Source organism: Acinonyx jubatus, chromosome C1, assembly GCF_027475565.1.
Source record: "Acinonyx jubatus isolate Ajub_Pintada_27869175 chromosome C1, VMU_Ajub_asm_v1.0, whole genome shotgun sequence".
Classification (NCBI taxonomy): Eukaryota; Metazoa; Chordata; class Mammalia; order Carnivora; family Felidae; genus Acinonyx; species Acinonyx jubatus.
This window is the reverse complement of record NC_069381.1, coordinates 90,115,687-90,133,001: the sequence shown is the minus strand read 5'-3', so window position 1 is coordinate 90,133,001 and position 17,315 is coordinate 90,115,687. Positions and strand designations below refer to the sequence as shown.

The following is a 17,315-nucleotide window of genomic DNA, read 5'->3' as shown; positions in this document are numbered from 1 at the left end:
TTTTATGTCAGAGAGAGCAGCTTACATTTATGGAGCACACAATCGGTGGCCCCCTGAGGGAGAAGGTTCACTTATGAACCTAGAGTTCTTCATTTCACCTGCTGAAGCCATAGCATTGTTTTTGGGGTCAGCTTTGCTTCAATCTCTTAAATCAGCCTTGCTTATCATAAAGGTCTTTTTAGAACTTCCTAAGTCCACAGTTTGGAATTTCAATAGTGGCCCAGCTTGCTGATGTTCTGCACTATCACTGTACAATAACTTTTAAACACAGATTCTTGCCTAGCATTTTGACACATCAACATGTGCTTGGAATTAAATAATAATAATCGGGTGCTTACTATGTACCATAAAGTCCACATTCATTACTTTCCTTGAATTTTCACAATTACCATATGTGTTAGGTCCTAGTATACCCCCATTTTAAGATGAAAAACTGTGCTTAGAGAGTCCAAGTGATTTCCTCTAAGTCTTGCAGGTAGTAGGAGGTGGAGGTGAAATTCAAACCCAGAGCCTAAGTTTGTCTGCTTCCTCCCTGCTCATGGCTACCAGCACCACTGCCAGCCCTATTTACCACTGCTTTCTTCTTGGCATTGGTTTCTTGTTGTCAGGTTAATTACTGCCACTGGTAATGTGGCTAACTCAAGGATGGGTTCATCTCAGTAGAAGTGTGGGGGGTAGGGTGGGGAGGAGGGTGGAGGGAAGAGAGAAAGAGAGAATTGACTTGGGGGACTTATTTTGAGTACATTCATGTGTGTGCAGACACAGAGTGATATGAAAAATATTTGTCAAGCTATAATCACCAACTAATTAGAATGATATCTGTTATATAGTACTGGTGCTGGAGGCACCTTACTATGACAGGTATTATCCTAGTAGTTGCTGAATCTTGGGGGTGGTCTGAGAGATCGTGGGGAAGGCGCTTAAGGATCCTCATCTCATAGCCATTTATCAACTGACAGCAGAACTTCTATATTTTTATGTAGAATATCAGCCCTATGTGGGTGGGTCTGAGGGAAGGAAAAGATATTTCAGAGTGAGAAAAAGCTATTGCATACTCAAAGGTGTATTTGAAATATGTTAAATTTATAGAACAAATCCCATCTCATCCTGTTCCAGTCCTTCCTTTACAGAGCAGCCAGAATAATCTTTCTAAAACAAAATCTGACAACTTCATTCCTCTGCTTAAAACTGTATGATGGATTCCGTGTCTGTCTCCTCCCCAGTGAGAAGAAATTCCTCAGCTTAGTGTTCATGAAGCCATATGATCTGGTCTCTGGTTGCCTTTTCAACATCTTCCCTCCCTCCCAACACATACACACATGCATGCGCGTGCACACACAAACACACACACACACACACACACCTCATCCCCCATCACATCAAAACTACTTGGTATTTCTGGAACATAGTGGGTTAGCTCATTCACTTTTGCTCAAGAAATTCCCTCCTGTAAAGCTCCTACTAATCCTTCAGTACTGAATCAAATGTCACTTCTTTGGGAAGCCTTACAATTCCCACCCGGGCTTCACTAAAAGCACACCTATAGGTCTTTCTTAGTTCTGATTATCTTCTTTCATAATCATTGGGTTGCAGGTTAGCCTCTTACCTCAGATTGTGAACTCCATGCCTATATATCCACAGCAGCTATCTTTCTTCATCCTTGTAGCCTCTACTGTTACCTCAATGCCTAATTCATGGAAGGTACTCAAGAAATACTCAAGAGGGTAAAGCATTTGCTTCCATAATCTCATTTATCCATACATACCAAGGATGTGAGATGCTGGAGCTGAGGTACAGAGTTTTCTATATTGCACAGCCTTTATGTGGTAGGGCCACGTGTAATACAGTCTTCCACTTCCAGAAGGGAAAATTTGATGACATTATATCGGTTTATAATACTCCAATAATCAATACAGAAAAATCAAGTTAGGACCTTTTTGGGATATATTTCCCCTAAGGCTAGATTAGTTTTCCTCTCTAATGTCTTTCTCTGATTACACTACAGGAACCCATTCCTCAGGTCCTGTTGCATCAGGAAATTTACATGGATCTTTCTTTTAGAGAAGTGTGTCTTAATTGTAAAGTCTTATGCCTTATGCCTTGAGTCTTGGACCTATTTTGGGTCCTTCCTTTGTCTGTCCCTCCTTCTCTCCTTTTGGCTGCTGGCATTCTCTGGGCCTCCACATCCAGATGTTCCAGGACCAATGACTGTCCGCTGAGTCCTGGCTCCTCATATGGTCCTTGGGATCCACCAAGTCATCCGTACCCCTAAGGTGCCTTCTAGGAATCTATAGCATGTAGGATTTTTAACCATGGCCTTATGCAGAGCTCACATGCAGGTGTGCTGCATGACTTCTGACTATTTGTCTTCTAATGCTCCTCTCCAGCATGGCTGGAGATGCTCACCTCCAGCTCCTTGATCCCATATTAACCTTGGCATACTCAATGGCAAATTTCTCAAACTATCACCACAGTTTTCTGCCGCCCATGACAATAGGATGGCAGTTAATTTCACTTTGGCTTTACATTATGTAGAAGGGTAGCTTACAGAAAAGTATAAATTCGACGAGTGGCTGGTGAAATATTCTGTAAGGCCCTGGACTTAGCTTTAGACAGTTCCTGCATGCTGACATTGTTTTCAAGTGAAAAGTAAGCAAAAACAAAAACAAAAACAAAACAATCCCAAAAAGGCAGAAAAACAAACAAACAAAAAATGTCTAGAGCTGTGCTGTCCAATATGGTAGACACATGTGGCTATTAGGCCTTGCAATATGGTCAGTCCTAATTGAGATGTTCTGTAAGAATAAAACACACACTTGATTTCAAATACAGTATGGAAAAAACATATCTTTAATAGTTTTGATGTTGATTTTATGTTGAATGATACTATTTGAGATATTTGGGTTAAATAAAATAAGATGTTAAACTCAGTTTCTTTTTCAATGTGGGTAACAAAACATTTAAAATTCCATATGTGGCTTGCACAATTTTCTATTGGACTGCACTGATCTCGAGGATTTGCCTGGTGGCTCTTTAATATTAGTAAGCTAAATGTGTATGGATAGACTCACAAGTTAGTGCATAATGAAAAAGCAGAAAAGGTTATGAATGACAGAAGGAAGCTTCTGCTCAGATTTTTAAATTTCTGTTCCCCGAATACACCGACATGCCACCTGCCTGACAAGCTTTTAAGAAGGTCTGATAATCCTCAGAGAAATGAGGCTGAACCAAATGGCATCTGTCTAAGTCTCACTGCATGGTGCCTAACCTCAGAGGCTTAAAATCAATATTGATTTTTTTCATTATTTTACCCTGGCATTTAAATATCCCTTAGATTTATTACCCTTAGGTTTCTGGTTAAGATTCAGTGATGGGTGTGAGAGCAGGGGTGGTAATAAGTTATGTAGATATCATTTAATTTATGAACTCTGGAGCTTTGAGGTAGCTTTCAGTTCAAGAAATATATTAACCACATCCACATCACCCTTCATTTTGCGGTGAGGATTTCCACGCTGGGTCCCTATTGTGCCACTTAATTTATGGCCTGGCCAGGTACATGGATCTGAGTACAATATTTCAATATAAGGTGCTCCTGCATTCAGAGGAGAAGAAGATGGGCTTCAAAGAAGCTGGCTGGACAGCTGATGGATTGCTCTCTCTCCTATACATAGGCTGGGGCTTTAAGTAGCTTTTAAAGCTTGTCAGTGGCTTGGGTCTTTTTCTGCTCTGAGAAGCTGCACACACCGGCCTGGACAAGCAGATCAGCCATGCTGCAGCAGGCAGAGGGCAGCTCCCAGAGTTACTTACGTTGACAGCCGTAGTGCCAGGAATTTCCCGGCAGACACTCATCACACTTAGGCCCTGTCGTTCCCGTCTTACACTCACAAAATCCTGAGCCATTACAACGATCATGGACTGAGCCCAAAGGGTTACAATAACACTCTGTAGAAACAAGACAACACACAGGCTGGAGACAAGTCTGCATGGCTTATAGGTTATCAACACAGGAGCGTCACTTAAATGCATCGCTTACTTAAAGAAAGATGTCCGCTAATGAAATGCTTTGGCAAATACAGCTATCTCAGGCCCCTTTATTTATTTCCTCAGCCTTCTGTGATGCTGTTTTTATGATATGGGAGGAAATTAACTGAAAACTTCCCAGGAAATAAGACATTATGCTCTTCATGGCTAACAGATCATAATAGAGATTCCATTTGTTAGGGCATTTTTAGATGGTTTAATGAACACCATGAGAAGTTTGTATATCAAGGATAAATCAATATGCCATCAGTGTAAAATCTGTTTTAAATTATTCAAATGGCCTTATCTGTTACACTCAATATTTGAGAACTGCTGAACATTTTTAAAGTGCAATATGAATGCACTTTGTTCACTCAAAGGCATTTTTACTTTATGATATGGGAAAGCACTTTAACTTATTTATATATATACTGTTTGGTATGAGCTTTTAGATACTCTATCTGCTAGGCATGTTAGTATGGTTTTTATGCAGCCTAGATTAACAATCATGAAAGAAAAATAAATTTTGTAATCCCAAGTAAATTTCAACATAGGCATAATTTGAGACATATATTTCATCATAATGTCTCCTGGCAGGACAAAACAACTTTGTCCAATGAAGAGTAAATAGAGTGTTTTCTGGATTCCTCACACACTCTTATACAGGATACTTTTGCTTCTGAAACTCTGTTTAGCTGAAAGGCTGAACCTGAAGTGGGGATTCCTTAGGTTTCCTTTAGTTTGAAAGGTAATAACAGCTAGTTTGCAGCTTTGGGGACTTGGGGGCCAAAGTTTCTTTCCTTGTTACCCCACTGTATAATCTTGGACAAGTCATTATGCCTCTCTGTCTCTCAGTTTCCTTTATACTAAAAGGGTCCTATTAAAAGGTTTTCTGGTTAAAAAACAAGTAAAATCATACCAGCCAACCAACCAACCAACCAACCAACCAACCAACCAACCAACGGAAGCCCTGAGAGCTTTAGCTTAACAGCATCAAGTTTAGTGTTTTAGACTGGCAACAGAGATTCAAGGTTTAACGTTATAGAGAGGACTGGACATTTTGTTCTGGTTTTACTACAGGAATTAACTGGAGAATGTCTTCAGAAAAATGTGGAAGACCTTACGATTATGATTTATTTCATGTTAGTCAATTTTTGAGTTCTGCATTATGGTGATATAAGCATTGATAAGACTAATAGTGATAGTGACATATGCAGGTAAAAATAAAACTAAATAAACTAAAATGTTCCCTCCTTGCCTGGCTTGGTTTGTATTTAATAACTAGAGTTTTATTTTAAGTCATCATTTTCTATTTTAATGTGTGTACATGGGAGTTGTTTAAAAAGATTTTTTTTAAATAGTAATTTTGTATGGCTTTAAAATGTTTTGTGTACATATTTATACTATAAGTCTGTGCTTATACTTATTCAACATTTAATGTTTCTTACTATTTCGAGTTCATAAGTTGACAGTGAGTCACCAGCATTTTGCAAACCAGGGAGTAGAGTTATATCTAGCCAACAGGAATCCACACACCAGTCTAGTCATTTAGCCCATAGCAATTATATTAATATAAGGATTTAGATGCAAAGAAAGTAAACAAATTTTTTTTTAAACATGGGACACCTAAACCAGTGATTGTCACAGGAAGGGTTATAAGTGTTATGTTATACAAACAGTAGGGAAAATAAGTGACAAGGAGAGGTTTACCACCTTATGTACAAATAACTTAGTTTTTTAAAGAATACCATGGTCAATGGTAGATATTGGTGATGGCCTTGGAGTATTATATTTTATTACATTAAACCAGGAAGAATATGCAGGACTGTTAGGCTAAAAAATAACATGAAATACTTTGGAGGTTTGATTAAAAAGTTACAGTACAATTGATTTATAGGTATTAGAAGTATCCTGTCTATAGAAGGTACCTCTGACTACCTGATCTTGGGTTTCAAGGGGAATAAAAAGACAATACTTCATAATTTGAGATACGTTTAGTAGCAAATGCTGAACCCTGTGTTTCATTCTGATGTCAAGCTTGTTACCAGAGATTATTAGCAGTGATTACCCAAGGTCACGAACCACATATCCTCTAACTTCCTGCTTAATGCTTGAGTTTATATGAAACAGAAGCATGCAAGGGTGTCATCTTCATGTAATTGCTGCGTAATACAGGGTAATTACATGCATCTTTGGAGACATGGCTGTGCTTGGAATTTGTATGAAAATGGGGAAATTCACAGTAACCAATAAGCAGCAACCACTGTGGCAACACGGAATAGCCTGCATTTTATATTTGTCATAATATAAAATGACGCAAATAGTTTACGACATGTACTTCAATGCAGTCTATATTTTGTCGAGATTTGGCCTGTTCCCTCACAGCCAGTGTGGTGGATTTCATTGTCATTTGTTGAAGAGATGGCAAAATGCCTCTTTTCCCCCTTAAATTTGGAGAAGACTTAGATGAAGTTCAAATTTTCTGAGATTGGTGCTTAATTCTGTGAAAGTGAATTGGGTAAATATCCATTCATTTTCATTAGTGCTTTCTATACAAAAAGGTATTAAACTCAATTATTTGTGATGTATGCTCTTCAATTTAATTCTCAGTCCTGGCTCAAGCCCTTTGGGGAGCTTAACTGTGGAAAAGAGTGAATAAGTTCATGCTTTCCCTTAGGGCAAACCTTGGCAATAGGGAGCCACAGGTTACCAATGGCCCTCAGAGAGCAAACTCCAGTCTTAGCCTGGTGTGTAGGCAGCTCTTCAAGTGGGAAAGTGGAACCCGTAGCTCTTATAGGACATAGCTTTTATTGTTATTGATTCATTGTACATATATATAGACTAAAGACAAAAGATAGACTATAGCATATATCAGCTAGCTACATTTTCCAATGCATTCTTTACAAACAATTTTACGCCTTAGAAAAAAGGCAGCAATTTAAGGAATTTTGGTATGTGGGGGAATATTATAGCCAATTTTAATGGTACCTAAAAGTTCTCATCTTTGGGTTTACCAATTTATTTGGTTTGGAAAGTATAAAATACTGAATAGAAACATGTTTGCTTCAATAAAATAAAATTCCCCAAAGATTTATAATTTTAACTAACAAACTGTCTAGAAATGGAGATAACAAATGCTCTTGATTTTTTTAGGCAGGAGAAGAAATGTATATTCAGCTTTTTCATATTTCATCACTAGTTGATGTTATTCAAAAGACAAAAGCTAAACAGGCTGCCTTCCTGCTTGTAGATAATCAGAAATAGATTTACAACAGGACTAAACCTCTTAAAATTAAATAGTAAGTGCAGATTTTATACTTCATAAAATTACTTTAGGGCTGGAAAAAGGCCAAAGCTTATAACAAAGAATACTCTGAGTAAAACACTTTGGGATATTGTTAAGTTACCTGCTATTAGAAATTTTATGGAATAAAATCTTTTCTTTTAAGGCCTTTTTCTCTGATTTGTTTAAAATACTATGAAATTAACACTGTAAAACATGTTAATCTTAGGTATTTTATGAAAATGATTTTTATTCCTGCGTTCCTATTTATTTTACCTTTTCTCCTGTTTCTGTATTTATAGTATGACATTTATATATTTTTACAAATGACATTCAGTGAAGTGTAGCTCTGCATTCAAAATTCAGACAGCTACATGTCTTTTGGGTTATTAATAGCCTCAACTCTTTGTAACCCCGATTGTTATAAAGGCCACTGAACTACTGTTCACAAACTCATGGTGGAATTGCTACTGTCATGCAAAAAGCATACCGTTTACGTAAGAAGTCTGACAAGTTTAGTTTTGCTAATTGTGTCAGGGTAGCTGGGAGAAGATGTTCAAGCTCTGAAGTCAGGAAGCTAACTCTTTGCTAAAGCTGTATAATTTGGTTCATTTCACCTTACTTTTCTCAACTAGAAAATAGAGGAAATTATCAGTGGAATACTTACCCCCCCTGGTTTTGTTAATGAGGATTAAGTAAAAACAAAACAAAACAAAACAAAAACAAAAACAAACCATATTTGCAAGTCAGTTCACAGTTTACCAAGTGTTTCCTGGGCATTCCATATGATCCCAGTTTGTTTGACTGGGAGTTCTGAAAGGACTTACCTAAGACATACAGCTATTAAATAGCAAAATGGGACTTGAACCTAGCTCTCCGGTCTCTAAGTCCAGTGATCTCTCCACTAATTCACAAATAATAAATAAGGAGGCACTTGGAAAAATAGAACATACTGTAGATATGAACAGTATTATGTAAACTTGGTCTAACTGAATTCACAACAACTTGTAGACCTAGTTTATGGGATTCTGGGCAAGTAGCCATATGATCTTGATGACCTAATCAGAAGACAATGATCTCAGAATTGCAGATTAGATTTCTTTTTTGATGAAAAAAACCACCTGTCATTTTTCTGCATTTTTAAAAAATTTACATTAGTCTTTATGTGAAAAATTCTATTTTGAAAATTAGTTGCCAATGCATTTACCTACTGGTATGGTAACAGACACACATGTACCTTGACCATTTCAAATATATGCATTTCTTCAAAGTAAATTATGAAGTGAAATTCCATTTATTGTTTCTTATTTTTCCATCAGCTCCCTTTCTTAAAGACTGGTTCCACTGTGCAAAAGGTGGGAGAAATTTTTTGTCTGTGAAAACAGGTTCTTTCTCCAGTTGACCTGAGCAGTAGTCATGGTAGGTAGGGGATAGTGCTCAAGGGAATCCTGTGGACCCAGTTTTTCCTTATTTACCTTGGAAGCTATGAGAATTCATTGCCTATAATAGTTCTGAGAAATTGCTTCTGCTTTGGGGGGCTAGGAAAATTAAATAAATGGAATTTCCTTGCTATGGATGGAAAAGTCAGGCAAACTTCTATATTACCAGTTGCTAATGATTTTCAATTCCAATTGGCAATATTTTTAATCAATCAATGTTTGTTGATTACCAGTTATGTGCAAGAGTTTATCCTAATTTATCATATCTATAATTAAGTCCCATATAATGAGTTTTCATTTTAAAAGTTGAATGTACAACATAAGCCTTTAAGATCAGTTTGATATTACCAGGTTTTAAGATTTCATGCAAAAAAAAGGAAGAAAGAATAATTGATAGAAAATTCTTCATCTTCTAAACAAGATTTCCAGATCATCATATTTAAAGCAACAAAAACATAAGGATTCAGAATATATTCCCCAATTCAACCGGCACAAGAGAATTTTAAGTCTACCACAAGGATGTTTTCTCCATTGAGAAAGTTCATTCTGGCTCAGCCGTGGTTCAAGTTAACAGCCTCTTCACCTTGAATAGCTCCCCATAGCTCGAAAGGCACAGAACAATAGCTGAAATTATAATGGAACTGACCTATGCACACATTCTCATCGTCCAGCTGTGCAGAAGCATTTCTGAAGTAGCCCAGCCTGCATAACTCACAGTGCTGCCCTCTAGTGTTGTGTTTACAGCTCACGCAAATGACTGTATTTAGCAGATCGATATAACTGCATCGATTGGAGTGGCCGAAGCATTCACAATCTTGCAAGGAAGAACAGAAATGTATACAGAGTGTATACAGTAGCAGAGTAATAGCACACTACATGCTTGGATAAAATGAGGAGTGGAGAAAAGATGACAGAATGGCATTACATCTATGTGATGCAACATGACACATGGCGACCACAGGTGGTTGTGACTGGCATGGAAGTAGCATCTGTTTCAAGCAGGATAGAAAGGTTGGACATTCAGAACATGACCGAAGAGTGTTAATTCTTGGCATACAATATGAACAGAAGCATTTGCAGGTGTACACCTTTTAAAATTTGGGAAGGCTCGGTCGCCATTGATGCAAAAGTCTAATTTTTGCACACTGAGAACTTTACTGTCTTTACATCACTTCCCCATTTTTTTCTTCATATTTGCACTCTTAAAAAAAGGGAGGGAAGTATGTGAGCATCTAGGGCCTGAGCCTGCCATCACCCATGACTCCTTTGTTTAGTCTCATTATCGTTTATGTTAAGACAGTAGCTCGGTCAGGGTTTCACAGAAATTGTGGCAAATTTAATAGGGATCTGGAGGACTAAACAATTCTCTATTTTTATTCCAAATGCTAACAGGAAAGACAGCCTTTGTAAGCCTTTCATCAAGCCAAATATGATGTTTGTTTATGTGTGAGAGAAAATACAAAAAACAGAGAGATGATTTGTATGGGAAAAGTGCTCTGAAGATTTCCTTTTCATTCAAATTTCAAGCTGAGTCCACTACAAAAGAAGGATTAGGCAACTAGTGATTATGCAGTACTCCCAGATTTCCTTTCTTTGTTTTCCCAGAATGTTGGAGATGCCTCTGAGGCTGAGGTCCTGATGGTGAGAAGAACTAGACAGGAGATGGGGAAAGAGAAGGAGAGCAGGTGGGGAAGGATGGGGAGTGATTACATTTTCTCTTGGTTGCATCTCAGCTAAAGCAAGAAGTTGTTCATCTAATTCAACATTTTTCAAAAAAGTGGTAAAGACAAAGCCTTTACCAGTAGCAATCGCCATCAAATCAGATAGAAAAATAAAAAAAAAGACGGGAGAAGTAAGTAGGTGGGGAAGCTAATTTGTCTTCTCAAAATATGGGGGCAGGTGTAGCTGGATATTAATGAGGAAGGTCAACGGTGATACTGCAAAACCTTTATTTAGTTTATCCAAAAATACTCCTCTTTTTAATGTCTGACCTTTATTTTACCTCACTAGGAAGCCAAAGACAGCCACTACTTGAACCCATTCATTCATTCATTCATTCATTCCATATTTTATTGGGTTGATCTACCATGTGCCAGGCATTATGCAAGGGACTGAGTTACTCTTTTGGCTTAGATAAACTTTGGAAATATCGCATTTGATGAGCAGAGTAACAATGAATAAGCACTGTCAAAATGAATAACGAAGATTAAGGAAGAGAGACTGGATTTTTTTTAAACATGCTGGTACTCATCGGAATGGTGTGGATTTATTTAGTGCAGAGCTGATTGCTATAGCAGAGGGTCAAGGTCCTGACAGAATAAAATAAAATGTGGATCAAAGCAGAGGAGGACACTGGATGTAGTGACTAGTGAAAGATACCAAGATTAGGGTCAGCACCTTGGGGATTCTAGATACTCAAAAGGGAAGCAAGAAGAAGGGGAGGCTCCTGAAGACAAGCTGGTTCCTTTAGGGGAGGATAGCTCTGTCGTGTGTGTGTGTGTGTGTGTGTGTGTGTGTGTGTGTGTGTGCGCACGCGCGCGCGCGCATGTTGGGGGCTGGGATCAGGAGGAAGCAGAGGGAGAAGAGCAGAGTGGGAAGGAGGCCTATGCAGTAGTTAAGGCATGCCATATTAATAATAAGAAAACAATAACAACAAAAATAATAGAATTACAGATCACCAAATTAAATTTTCTTAGAAAACAAACATATCACTCCAATACACTATATCTCCCTGAGTTACACCTTGTTTATGCTGGCAATTCTGACTTGCGAGGAAACCTAAAAGGGCTCTAGAGCCTTTCTTGGTTGAGGATTTGGAACAGGGAAAACCTTTCTGGCCTAGAGCCACCCAAGAGTAGTGGTTTCAGGAAGGAGACCCAAGTTCCAAATCTAATTGCTTCCTAAGGACTTCTTCAGAGCTGCCTGGAACTGCTGAGGAATGGGCATCAACAGCCCTGTCCTCTGGCTCTCCCTCCTGGAAGACGTTCCTTGGTGGTTGTTTCTCATATTCCCCATCCCAGGCTGGCCCTTGGTGCACCTAATATAATTTATCCAGCTTTGAAAAAAGCTGGAGCTACAAAGAAGCCCTTGTTGTCAAAAAACTAGTTTTGTGGGTAAGACAAACATATGGTTAGAATAACTAGAAAACAAAAGAGCATGTGCTAAGAAAGCCAAAAGTGACACAAAGTGATCTAAGGAGGAGGTCATTTAACTTGAGGGGAATTAGCAAAAACTACCTTAACACTGGACTTAACAATGGGTCTTCCATGAGGGCAGGTAGGGTTTGTTAGAAAAAAGAAGTTTGGGGGAGAGGGGATGAGCATTTCAGGTGAAAAGGAAATAGAACCTGCAAAGGTATGAAGTTGGGGAAAGTGTAGAGAATAAGGCTAGAGAAGTTTCATAAATCATTTCCTTTGTGGGTATTTGAAGGGTTCTGTAAGATCTGCGCAATGGCAAGAGTACATGCTGAGCTCTATCTGACAAAGTTTTATCCAAGAAATAAAACGTATCTATAGATATCCAAGTTCAACACTTTCAAGATTCAGCCCATGAATCTCCATGGACACATCAAATGTCATGCTATCATGTACTATTACTCTGAATTCAATGAGTAGTATACATTTCCACAATGACATTATTTGTTTCTGGGTCTTGTTTGAAGACCGATTTATTAATTTTGGTAGGAGAAGATAATGTAAGTTGTATAATTATATATAGAACCATACCAGCTAAATGCCCAATATTAATAAATTTATTTTAGAAGATAAGTGGATATTTAAATATCTTTTAATCTAGGAAACAGGGTAGCAACTTGATTCTTTTAAGACTTCTAAGATTCTTCTGAGACTTCAATAAAGCTGTCTTCTCTGGCCACGATATATTTGAGAATGTAAAATGACAAAAAGATCTTTGAAAATGATTTGAAAAACATGAGAGCAGTGTATAAACGCAAGGCATTTCAAATGTAATTATTAGGCTGCTGTATTATTTTTCAGTATTCTGTTAATCTACCACTCTTTAGGAACTAGTCTTTCCACACAGGCACAGAATCCTTGAATGATTATTAACGATGTAGTCTGAGTTATATTACCATATTAAGACCCTGCAGGGATGATACTAATCGTTCAATAATTCTTTGATCTCTCAACTCATTGACCTGCCATGTCCTCCTTTCCCTTCTTACAAAGTATGGAGTCCATGGTCCGTCCTTACAGTGACTTCCTTTCATGCACTCTCATCTCCCTTGACCCCGAGTGTCCACCGCAATCAGTCTCCTGGGAAAACCTGATCCTGCTTAAATCCACCTCTCCGGGCGCCTGGGTGGCTCAGTCGGTTAAGCGTCCGACTTCGGCTTAGGTCATGATCTCACGGTCCGTGAGTTCGAGCCCCGCGTTGGGCTCTGTGCTGGCAGCTTGGAGCCTGGAGCCTGCTTCGGATTCTGTGTCTCCCTCTCTCTCTGACCCTCCCCCATTCATGCTCTGTCTCTCTCTGTCTCAAAAATAAATAAACATTTAAAAAAAAAATCCACCTCTCCATCTCTCCATGCCTACACCCCAGCAGCTAAATGTGGCTGGAGTTTTTCTCCAACTATTTTGAAACAAGTCTCATGTTAAGTTTATAACCATAAGTCTCAAAGGGACCTTTAGGGCTGCCAGGAAACCCTTCCTAAAACAGGGGACTTCTGGGTCACCACTTCCTCTTGCTTCTTCTTCTTCTCCACCCATGATTGTTTTTCCCTCTCTTTTCCTCTCGGTCCTTTCTCCTCACAGGTACTCAGGGCTTAGCTCTTGGAACTCTATACTCTTTAGGCTCAACCTAGAGCCTAGGGCTCCTTACCCAGTCTCCGGACTTTACACATCATCTAGATGCTGACCTTTCCAAAATAGTTGTTTCAGCCTAGATCAACTCCCCAGTTAGTGAGACTTCCTCCAGACTGACATACTCATCTGCATTCTTAGTCTCCACCTGGACATTTACTAGATATCTCAACTTCAACGTGTTCATAACAGAGCTCTCAGGTCAACCTTCCCAAACCTGCTACTCACCCAGGCAGCCCACCCTATCTCAGTAAATGGCAACTCCATTCCTCCAATTGCTTAGCTCAAAATTCCTGATGTTGTTCTTGACATGTCTTTTTTCCTCATCCCTGACAACCAATCAATCAGCAGATATTCTTGGCTATGCTTTTAAAATACACTCTAATCTCACCACCTCTTACTCTGTCACCTTGAGTTAAAGGCCCTTGGATTATTGCGATTGTCCCCAAACTGCTCTCTTGGCTTCCATGCTAGTGATACCTCCTCTCCACACAGCAGCCAGAGTGACTCTTTCAAAACTTAAATTCAGTCATGACATCCCTTTGTTTATAATCCTAATGGCTTTCCATGCCATTCAGAATAAAACACAGAACTTATATGCATTCATTCCCAATTGATCTGGCCCCTGGCCTCCCTGGTGGCTCACTGCAATCACTTTCCTCCTTGCTCTTGTACAAAGCCTCCATGTTGCTCTGCAAACATGCCAGGGACTTCCCTGGGGCCTTTGCTCTTGCTGTTATCTCTGTGTAGAATCCTCTTCCCCTAGACATCCCTGTGACTTGCTTCCTCACTTTGTGCTTAGGTTTCTGCTCAAAGAAAATTTTGTGACCACTCTATTGGAAATAACAGCAATGCCTAAACATACTAATCCTCAATTTCCTAATCCTACTTAATTTTTTGTAGAATTTATAGTATCTGGAAAGTATATTTAGAATAATTTTTCCCCCATACTCTGAGTATAAATACACGAGTGTGGACTGTGTTATGTTTACAGATGTAACCAGAGAACTCAAAACATCTGTCACATGCTAGGCACTCAACGAACATTGTCAAATGAACGTATCTGTGAATATGTGACGATTCTAAAGGTGCCATTTTTTGCAAAACACAGGCAGACACAAGAGGAAAGTTATGCTTAAACTCATGCCTCCCCCATTTGAATTCCATCAGAGTCTGGCTACATCCCATATACCCAAGAGTTTAGAAAAACAACAGCCACACCAACAAGGTGTAACTGAGTTACTGATTATTTTAGCTGAGGGTTGTCTACCCGTCTATGCAGATCATTTTGGGAAGAAAAAAAGGAGACTTGTAAAAACTTCTATGGTTTTACGTAGTTTTTCAATCTCAGATTACACTGTAGATGATTTTTCATTGCTGCTGTGTAGACGAGCTAGTGGGGTCATCTAGAACACATGGCCATGGTGTGCAAGGAACCGCTGGCAGTACATATTTCCTGAGAATCACCTCATACCAGGGAACAACATGAGCCAGTCCTGCAGAGTCTAGGGTGGTTTCTCAGCCTTGGCACTATTTCCACGTTGGGCCAAATAATTCTTTGTTTTCCTATATGTTGTAGGCTATTTAGAAGCATCCCTGGCCTCTACCTACTGGATGCAGTAGCAACCCCCGAGTCGTGACAACCAAAAGTCCCCTGGGGGGTAAAATCCCCCATATGAATAGATGAGCTCATATGAAACAGTTATGATAAGATACTACGATACTTAGCAATTGGCTAGTTAAGACCAATTAAAGCTAGGGATACTTTAGAAGGAGTATTTTAGAAGGAGTGGTTGGCCTAGATCAGGAACGACCCAACCCTCTTAAGTAAAGGTTCTTTCTGACTGACACTGGCTGGAGAAGGGCTGGGCAAGGAGGCGTTGCCAGAAGCAAGAGGTTGGAGAGAAAGAGAATGGAAGAAGAAGAACGTTAGAATAGGAGGGGTTAAACTTCCCCTGGGTGTCTTCTTTCTTACTGTTTGCGATGTTGCCTTGCATCATATGTTACATGGCCTATGTAAATATAAGATCAAGTCCTCTGAATATGGCACAGGTCATTTTTTTTTTTGGCCAAATTAGGAAAGCTGATGAAAATTCATTAAAAAAGAAACAAACCAGATTTGGGGAAAAGAGTTTAGATAGAAAGTAAAGGAATGAGAACTCTCAAAAAGTATTTTCCTCTCACTACATTAATAGAGTCACCATGCCTCTGAGGGGCCTCCTCCAGGGGTGGCAGTGAAGTGGCTGTAGCATTTTGCTGGTCCTTACCCCACCTCTCCCCTATTTTGCAACCTTATGTAGCTTTTGAAGCTACATACATCATTTGATGACGATATGGATTTTTTTAAATGATAAGTCATTAGGTGGCTTCTTCCTGCCTCTGGAGATGTGTTTGAACCTCATTAGTGCTATGACCCCAGGAAACTGGAGATTCAATGATGCAGGGTGAAATTCCAGGTCAAGAGGCCCCTTGTATTTCCAGTGTACTTGACGGGACATAAGAGAAATGAAATCTATGAAAGTCCCTAATGCTTCTCTGTTTCCTCCACTTCCTTGGTTTCTTTGTGTGGATTTGCATTTTGGAGATAAAGAAAGATCTTCCCCCTGTGGCCTTAAGATGGGCACACTTGCCCAGATAGGGTTGATACCCTATGACGCTGTGGCCGGTCTGTTCCAAAGAACTTAGTTCCCCCAAATTCAAATACATTTGTATTCCCCTCAAAAGGGCACCATTAATGTTTGATATGTAAAAAGCACGTTGTGAGGAAACTTTAAGACATGGTATGAATACTATCCATTTCCCTTTTCCCATCTTTGGACCAGTTTCATCTTTTTCTCTTTACGTCACAGAAGGACCAACTCAACATTAATTAAAATCTGGAAAATGATCTGACTCTATTCAATAAGGAATAAATAAGCTATTACGGTCATTTTCATCAAGTGGGTCAAACTGAATTTTGACTTTGTTAATAAACACATTTCTTTATAAGAGGTGTTTCATGAAAAAACAAAGAACAAAAAAAAAAACCCACAAACCAAAAACATGACATAAGCCCAACAGTCAAGGGTGGAAAACAAGACACACCTGTCACAGAAGACATTTAAAGGAAAATGGTAAAATAAAAACAGAAGTCTTTATGTTTCCTGAAAAATCTTCATTCTGTGAATGACAGATGCTAGCTGGAATGGACTATTCATGAGTCACAGATGAGATACTGCTTGCTTGCATTTAAAGTAAGTAATGTAATTATTATTTTCAGGTCATAATCAATGCTAAACCCAGTGTAGATCTTCACTGGTATTCATTCAATTTCATTTCAAACAATGGAAATAGAAAATATAAGCTATTTCGTTTGTCCAAAAGTCAAATGGGCACAAAACACGGAAACTGCCATTCTGTTCTCATGAAAAGCATCCTTGAAACTCACTGTAAGTGGGTTTCCTTATTTTCAATGCCAATGAGCAACAATGTTAATACTCTAACATTCATGTTCTAAACAGGATCCTAAGCTGTTTGAATGTTTATTCACATGTTAATCTTTCAGAAAACAAATGTTGCAGCAATTTTAATTTGCAGCAGTGAAATTTCTGAGTGAAGTTTTTTGTCTCTTACAGATGACATTTTCAGTACTATTTGATGCATTGATTGGTATCAGTCAACATGCCTCACCGATAAGCTGATGGGTACACTTCACAGATATTCCAGATTCATACAGTGCAATGTTTCACAACACATAACACCATGAAATCACTGTAT

General features: G+C 38.8%; 1 protein-coding gene across 6 annotated transcripts in view; it reads right to left on the bottom strand.

The window, feature by feature from the left end:
- NTNG1 (netrin G1) overlaps positions 1–17,315 on the bottom strand; it is a 334,602-nt gene that overhangs the window by 41,214 nt on the left and 276,073 nt on the right. For 2 of the 6 annotated variants that reach the window (XM_027058458.2, XM_053214551.1), the window contains exon 6: positions 3,808–3,942. The exons of 3 other annotated variants lie outside the window; for them this stretch is intronic. In XM_027058458.2, the coding sequence (XP_026914259.1) occupies positions 3,808–3,942 (135 nt within the window). Of the gene's footprint in view, positions 1–3,807; positions 3,943–9,388; positions 9,557–17,315 lie in introns of all 6 variants that reach the window. One more of the 6 variants, XM_027058454.2, reaches the window with a different exon arrangement.